General features: G+C 44.5%; 1 protein-coding gene across 1 annotated transcript in view; it reads left to right on the top strand.

The window, feature by feature from the left end:
* The first annotated feature begins 3581 nt into the window (after positions 1 to 3581).
* Positions 3582 to 8509, top strand: part of MTHFD1 (methylenetetrahydrofolate dehydrogenase, cyclohydrolase and formyltetrahydrofolate synthetase 1) — a 40400-nt gene continuing 35472 nt past the window's right edge. Inside the window, exon 1 of the mRNA XM_009101675.4 lies at positions 3582 to 3776. Within this exon, the coding sequence (XP_009099923.3) occupies positions 3736 to 3776 (41 nt within the window). The 5' untranslated portion in view covers positions 3582 to 3735. The remainder of the gene's footprint in view (positions 3777 to 8509) is intronic.

The following is an 8509-nucleotide window of genomic DNA, read 5'->3' as shown; positions in this document are numbered from 1 at the left end:
CCACCTAATGGGTAAAGCAAAGTTTGAAGTTCTTCCTCACTTTGATGGTTTGGCATCAGTTTCTTATGACAAATCACAGGCTGTGGGGCCCTGTGCCATCAGAGGCACAGCTGTTAGCTCACCAATAACACTGAAAGTCTTTCTGGCATGTATTTTGCAGCCCTCAGGGTTTTTTTAAAGAGCAAGCTTCATAACTTTTGACATGTTGGGTAAGAGGGGGTGGATGCAAAGGTAAACAGTCATACTGTGGGAATTGCCAAATCAAACCCAGGGATCCTGGCAGAGAGGTGAAGGAGGGAGAAGAACTACGCTGGAGCAACACTCAGAGCACAGAGAACTCTTGCACTGAGTCTTCAGCCTATCCCAAAGTAACTGTTTTTATCCCTATCCTAACAAGCATTAAGTAGTAAGCCTGCTTTGATACTGAATGCATAAAACATTGATTTTGCTGTCCACTTTGTAAACATTTTCACAATGTTTGTCTCCTTTGCACTGTGTTTCTCTGAGAGTTCCTATACGTGAATAGGAACTTGAACTTTTTACTGCATTTCAGGGCTGGATGTGGCTCTCAGCTGGGCAGAAAGGTCTGCTCAGCCATTTCTCATCACATAATCCCTTTTCTGTTTCTTTCCCCCTCCTTTTCCAGTATTTTGATTTTAGGATGAAAATTAGGAATAAATGTTATAGAACATATTTTTACTTAGAGACATGATGTGCATAACTTCAGAGGAAAAATCACAGCTTGACTGCCACATCAGACAAGTTAGAAATACAAAAGGACTTCCTGCTCTGACAAAAGAAGGTTAGTCTGATTTTCTGGCATATGTATATTTAGAATTCACGAGTCTGTCCCTTCCTGAAAATTAGAATCTGGATCAAAACTAAAGAAGTGATAGAAGAAATTGTTTGGAAGTATTCTTAGTTCCTTTCCTACAATAAATTTGGGTAATATTCAAAGTTTTATCTGTCATCACAGCATATGTATTATTCAAAAGGTGGGGCTTTAGGAAAAGGAAGAAGGAAGGTTTATTGCTCACACACATGGAAATCGTGCAAATTAGCAGCTATGGGTAGGAATCTCCAGCTCCTGATGGCAACAGGGTTTTCTGCTCACTCTGCAAGTAAGGTCAACTGAATATTTTGAAAAAAAAGGGCTTTCTTTTTTTTTTTTTCTTTCTCTGACTGATATTTTTACACTGTAATCCTGGGTGTTAGGTCTATTTTTGACAAAAGTTGTTTTTGTGAGCTTATCCAGTGCTTAGCTGAAGGAGTTCATGTTTTGTGCGGGTTTTTTTTTTTCCTTAACATTGGGTTATTTTGCCCTCCAAGAGTTTGTTCAAGCCTCAGATAAAGGCAACAGAAGAAACAACTAAGGCCCAGAATTTTAAGCAGCCTAGAAAAATCACTCCTCTAGACCAATTGCATAATCTGAGTTTTGACTGTATAATACTGCAAGTGCCTGTTGCTGCATTCCAAGAAATACAGGGAATACATAATGGGGAAAAGAAGTTTCTTATAGCTTTTCGTATTTCTATGGTTTTTCTTATTTAACATATAAAACCCTCAAACTACAATGTTTTCTCTCTTTTTCAAGTCCCTCCTAATGAGAAATTTCTGACCTTTTATCCTACAATTACAACATGCTGTTAATTTAAGGTAATTTAATCACCCAACGTAGCAATCTCTACCCTCAACAGAAAAAAAAAAGAAAATATATCACTTTTAAGTGTAATAAAGGAAACACAAAGGTAACTTATCCTCAGCTGAGTTTTGAATTATGTATGGTTTATATTCCCCTCCTAGAATGCCAAAGAAGCAACCTTAAAGTCTCTGACCTTCTGAAACAGAAAGGCTTGTGTATTTCTATCCTCACAGTTCTGTGCCCTGTGTGGAAGCTGCAAGACCTGCATTTCTCTCATCTCAAAATCCGAGAGCATCCCAAATCTCTTTGTGAGCTGATTACATTATGGAGTAGCAGGATTGAAAATTTTCTCAGCAAACTCTTTGGAACACTTTGTTTCTCCAAACCTAAGCATTCTATGTAAAGCAAAAGTCTATGTGAAAGCACTTCACAAAGGCCTTTTAAGCCTCAAATTCTCAGCAGGAACACTGCTGTTCTAGCATTCAGTCCTGATTCTCCATAGCTTGATGATTTGCAGTGAGATTATCCCATTTTTCTTTGCTGTACTGCCAACATGTGGCAGATGTTGCTAGGTTCCAAAACAGCAAGAGCACAGATTTACTGGAGGCACAGGAATGTGCTACTACTCCCCAGAAGCAATTTAACACTGTGGGATCAGCCCAGCATCAATCCCCATCGGCCAGTTCTCTGCCCCAAAAGTCTTCATCACCAGTTTTTTGAGTCATGGACCTGCTCTCTAACTGTGTGCTAGACATTAGTAGGGAACACTGAAGAGTTCCTTAACAGTTCTCTGGGTCACAGCATTATCTTGCCTGGGCAAGTCTGTCTCAGTGATATTCAACTGCTTTCTCCATCCCCAGCTCTGGCTGGATGCTAATCAGTCATTTGCCATATGTCTGAGAAAACCACTGACAACCAGCTCTCCAGGAAAGGTCCTAAAACACGTGCACTGGTCTGCAGAGTAAGGAAAAGCATTGGTCATGCAAATAACAGTACATGTGGACAACTGCATGGATCTAATGGGAAAATACTACCTTCACCACTTCTAATGGGATTATTTAGTGAAAATACATCCCTTGGAGGCCACTGTTAGGAACCTGCTTCTCACTCTTGAAAACTTTTATGAATTTTGGCCACAATCCCAACCTCCTTTTCATTGCCCTCCTTCTGGTCAGCCATTGGTTTGGCAACTCTATGTTGGACAAATGTGGTGAAATCCTGAAAATTAAAATTACTTCTTTTTATACAAATAAGAATGAGGGATGCTTTACAAGGGCATGTAGCAATAGGACAAGGGGGAATGGCTTCAAACCAAAAAATGGGTAGATTTAGATATTTGGGAAGAAATTATTTACTGTGAGGGTGGTGAGGCCCTGGCACAGGATGCCCAGAGCAGCTGTGGCTGCCCCATCCCTGGCAATGTCCAAGGCCAGGTTGGGCAGGACTTGGAGCAACCTGGTCTGCTGGAAGGTGCCCATGGCTAGGGTGTGAAACTAAATGATCTTTAAAGTCCCTTCCAACCCAAACCATTCTGTGAATCCACGATTCTGCTCTTAACTTCTACTCTTGGCATGAGAACCACAGGACAAGAAACACAGATTATTCTTGCACCGATGTGGGATTTTCCTGTTTATTTGCTGTGCACAGCCCAGCTCAGCTGAAACGTTCAGCTCCCGCCGGGGCTGCCCTCTCCCTCCCGCTCTCCGCGGAGCAGGGCCCGGCCACGCCCGGGAGCTGCCTCAGAGGCGTTCTGGAGGCCGCTTTGGCGGCCATTTCGCCGCGGCGCTCGGCCCCGCTCCCCCGCGCTGCAGCCGGGCCACGGGCGGGACAAGGAGAGGCCCAGGCCCCCCAGTGAGGGAGCGGTGAAGGGACGAGACATGGGGCGGCCCCGCCGCCCGCGCTAAGGGAGCAGCGGAGGGGCGGGACGGGGGCAGCGCTTGCGCGGCGGGGCCGGGGTCGGGGCCGCGGGAAGTTCGGGCCACGTGGGGCGGGAGTGAGGCGGCCGCGGGGAGAGCGCGTCTCTCAGAGTGTCCTGGATCCCCGCCGCTCTCACCTCTACCGGCCCGCTGCTCGCCCGCCCTCCGGCTTTCGCCATGGCCCCTGCCGAGATCCTCAGCGGCAAGGTTGTCTCCGGGTACGTAGCGGGGCCGCCCGCCCGCCCTGCCCGCTGCTCGGCCGGGTTCCCTCGCGCGGGAAGGTCCGGGAGCCGCGGGGCTTCTGCCCTTCGGGGTGGCCGGGGAGCTGAGGGGTGCCCCGGCAGCCCCCGGGTGTGCTGGCAGCGGGATGGGGCTGGGGAGGGCTTTTACTCTGGCTCTGTGGACGAAGCAGGTTTGGAGACACCCTAAAGCTTTTTCACTAGGTTGCAGCTGAAGTTCTCTTCTTCCTGGATGTAAACTGGGAGTTATTAGACAAAGTACTGTATTAAAGGTCTTAAGGAGACTGCAAAGTGCTGTCAGTGCTCCCCAGAAATCAGCGGTGTGTCTGGTGGGGTCCCTTTGGCAGCCCCAGAAGGCACTTGGTGCTGCTCAGCGAGGATGAGATGAGATGAGAGCCCAGGCAGGTGTGAAGCCACGGGCTGACCTACAGCTTCTGTGCCTGCCAGCTCGGATGCTGGGATGCTTAATGAGCAGGGGAACATGTGCTTTAGGAATGGGGTCTGTTTTCATACTTTTACAAGCATTGACTGTTCCTCTTTAAAGCAAAATAAGTTAATCCACATGTTGGATAACACATAGCTGAATTGTCACCGGTGTCCTGCCAAAGCTATTTAAAAGGTTTGGGAAACATTGAAAGAAAAAGTGTTCTCGTACTTTTCAGGATTTACTAAGCTGGCAAACCCTGGATACAGGTAAGCCCTCATTTGTCTTTTAAAAAAGCAACCTTTGCTTGTTTTTCCTGCTGCCACTCAACACGCACATTTGGTAAGAAAGCCAAATAAATTTCCCTAATCCTGAGGGAAATGCAGTGTAGCGGTTCTGTTACATTCTGTGGAAACAGTGTTTGGTTAGGTACGTTCATTGGGTGTCTCCTGTGGATATACTTAGGGAATTCAGATAGAAAGGTTATATTTCAAAAGGTATAAAGTAATCTCAGCAAAGCAGTTAGTCCTCCTCTTAGGTATTACTGTGTATGACGCAGCTACAACTGACCAACAGTGGTGCAGTACTGAAAAGTAGTCCTAATGTGCCTTGAATTTGAAAATCCATGAGGAAAGGCTGCTTGCATGTTTTTTACCTGGTATTTTTAGAGCCAGTACCACCTGCGTGTTGCAGTCTCTCAGTCTTTGATGCTTCATTCCACCTGATGCTTTTGGCAATATTTGGGCCAGCACACTTTGTAATGCCTGTGCTTGCTGCTGGTGGGACTTCATGATTTGCCTGTTGTAGGTTTCTTTCCTGTCATTTAAAGTCACCCTGAAGTGCAATAGGTCCTGGAAAGATGCTGGTTTGGGTACAATGATAATTCACATTAAAACTTCCAGCTTCCTTAGCATGGTATGTTGCATTACTTACTTAATTTTAAAGATATAAAATTTTTATATCTTTAAAATATAGATAAATATAAATATATATAAATTTTTATATCTATAAAATATATCTTCTTAGGGTGAAATTTTTTATTTCTGTTTGTTTTCTGTACTATAGTAGCAGCTATAAACTACCAGTTCTCAGAGGACATTCATGATGTGCAAATACCTGGGAAGAGGCATGAGCTTTTAATAGGCACGTGCAGGAGAAAGGTTTGATTAATATCCAGCATATCTCTTAAGGTGTTTGGCTGAAGGCTGTCTTCCAGAGTCATCAAATCTTGACCTAAGACACCACAAAATGGAAAAATAATTGCAGTTGTTCAGCTGTCCTTCAGTTCCTTTATTTGTGCTGTGTTTATGTTCAATATAGCAAAAGCATCACCTGCTCCCTTTGGGCCTTAGGTAGTTCTGCCTTTTTCTGGTGGAATACTTGAAGGAGTCATGAGGAATTGGGGACAGCTGTCCCTTTCTTCCAGACCCCTGGAGAAATGCTGGTCCAAGGGGTTCTCACTGTTCAGAGTTCACCTCCAGGCCAAGAGTCTGGCAGCAGCAGAAGTGATAGGCATGTGGTTTTTCGAGGAATTTTCAACTGAACTGCCTGTTGTAGAAAGGGAATGTCCCTGACTTTACATCAGCTGCAAAACATTTTCAGTTATTGTCTTGTAGGGGGTGGATTTTGTTACTTTACCCTTTAATCAAGAAAAATGTTTATTTGTAAGTTAGACAAATATTGACAAATGAGTTGAATCAATCAAGTAGTGTTCAGCTGTGTCATGCTGGGTTTCTGTGTGTGTTTTAAATCAAAGCTCATAAGTATTGTGGACTTTCTCCTCCAGCCACCAAGCACCCCTTCCTCAAAATAGATGAAAAATACCTAATTCACAGTCATGCCAGCTATTTAAACAAAAATCAGGTAGATACTGGCATTCTTATTCTTGTGAAGCATGTCAAGAGAATAAGTACTTTGAGAGAGTTTCCTTGCCTCTATTAATGAGGAAAATTTGATGAAGTGATAAAGCTAGTTCACACCTTTGGAAGGCTCAGAAGAGGTACAAAGGAAAATTAACATTTTCAGTGGCTTAGAGTATTACCTGTGAGGATGGAAAATGTGTTTAGGCTGGGAATGGGAAGGAGAACACAGCAGGCATTGTTTTTTCTCTGTAGGATTTTGGTGTTGATGTTAATTCATCAACATCAAAGTGCATCTAATTTGCTTCTGTCAGTACAAACAAGAAGCTTGCACAGTCTGTGAAATATATTAAATATTGGATGGGTTCCGCATCAATCTGAATTGGCTGGTTACCTCAGGAAGGCTTTCCTCTACTTCTCTGAGTGGCTGTTTAGTAATTCTGCCTTAGATTTTTGCTACAAGTTAAATTTGCCTCATTGGCAAATGAGTTACAAAAGATGAGTTATTGTACAACAGCACAGTAAACAAATGACTGGTGGGAGGAGGAAAAGCAGTGCTTTAAGTGTGCAGGATATGGTGGGTTGAAGGTAATAGAAATACAGTATTATCCACCTTTTATTGCTGGTATTCTGAAGAAAAAACAATCTCTGTTTCTGTGTCTTAGGAGACAATCAGAGCAAAACATGGTGGTGACTCTTCTTTACAGTTTATAAGCCCTGCAGTGAGCTGTGAGTTCAGGCTTTACCATCTGAAAGAGCCCAGGTGTGGAAACCTCTGGCTTGGCCTGAATTGGTTGGTAGGACCAGGAGTGGACCAACATTTCTGCTCTGGAAAAGTCGCTGATGAGTTGTGATGGCAGGGAAGACTCAGCACCCCTCACAGCTCCTAGGGGTGGGCCAGGTAGTGCTTTGGGTTTAGAGTGCTCAGTAAAGTGGTGATCAGGCTGAACTTAGAGCTGCAGGTAACAGTGCAGTAAACAACTCCTCAGCCTTTTTAGTCTGGCCTTAAGTTTGTTTGTTTGTTTGTTTGTTTTTGTTTTGAGTTCCTGTTGTGTCTCCAGGTAAATCTAGTCTGAAATGGAAAAAATTCCCTGATCTCTGAGCTTTCTTTTACCAGATCCTATCCATAATGCCAGTGCTATTGGGTGGCCCCAAATACAAGCAAGAACCCTTGTGTTCAGTGCTGTGCAGACTCAGTTTAAAAAAAGGGAACCCTGCCCTAAGGAGTTGATAAGAGAGGAGAAAATATTGTCTGGTGGACAACAGGGCCACAGATCTGTGATCTGTGCACATCAACACCAGCTTACAGGGAAGGCAAAGAACATCTGGGGACTGCTGTGTCCCCCTTTGTGGAATGAGTAAATTCTCAATAGAAGGCAAACCTTTGTAGATAGGGCCTAGAATATTGTCTGGTGCTTGCAGCCACTCAGTCCAAAGATGGATTGAGTCCTTACCTATTGTTCTTGTGTTTTCCTCTGATTAAATCACCTGATAGTAGGGTATTATATGCACTGTCCATTTTGGGAAGCAGGCCTGCATGCATGTTGCAGCATGGGAATGTGGTATCATAACTCATGTTTGGGGCAAACTCTTCCAAGTTTTAAAGACTCAGCTTATTGTTAAACTCTGTTGTTGTGTTGTCAGTCATCCGCATTTGCAAAGTGCCTCAATTGCTGCCTGTCTCTCAGACCCACCTTGGACATGATGAAAAAGCATCTCAAAAAGCAGAAACGTCTTCATGTATTTATCTGGTCTGAAGAGACTTCATGCATGTATTTGTGCTGACACAACCAAAACCTTGTGAGTGTGGAAGTTGTAGGAAGTAGCAGGCATTTTTCCTAGGAGATAATGACTTTGTGCCAGGAGCATGCAGTGGTGGAGCATGAGACAAGAGGGTGGGAAACATATGAACTCATTCCAGCTCTAAATGATGTCTTCCTGCAACTGGAGCCATCTGTTGAATTCCCAGCAGTGTTCAGATGGTCTTTCCCAAGGTATTTCCTATTCCAGTGCCACTCATTGAGCAAACCTGTGACTTCCCTCAGGACAGACTCCTTTGTGCCTTCTTTGGGTGCAAGTGGGATGTTCTATGACATTCTTCTCTGCAGTCCCCTCACAGCATTTTAAGACAATGCAGTTGTCCTGACCTTGGGCATGGTGCCATGGTGGTTTGGAGATGGCAAAGCTTGTTTTTCCACATTATGGTGCTGGTCATGTGAGCAACAGGAGGTGAGCAGTGGCAGTGCTGGTGGCTGTAAAGGAGGAATGGCTGCAGGGACAACATCTCTGACCAGGATGATGCAGGACCTGGGGAGAACCATCAGCCACATGCAGTTGTTTCTGCAGGGCCGCAGCAGGAGCATTTCTGCTGCATGTTTATGAAACCCTTGGGGAATCTGTGATCCAGGCAGTAAAGCCAAACCCTCCCC

The sequence above is a fragment of the Serinus canaria genome, chromosome 5 (assembly GCF_022539315.1).
Source record: "Serinus canaria isolate serCan28SL12 chromosome 5, serCan2020, whole genome shotgun sequence".
NCBI classification, from domain to species: Eukaryota; Metazoa; Chordata; class Aves; order Passeriformes; family Fringillidae; genus Serinus; species Serinus canaria.
This window is presented reverse-complemented; position numbering and strand designations above follow the sequence as displayed.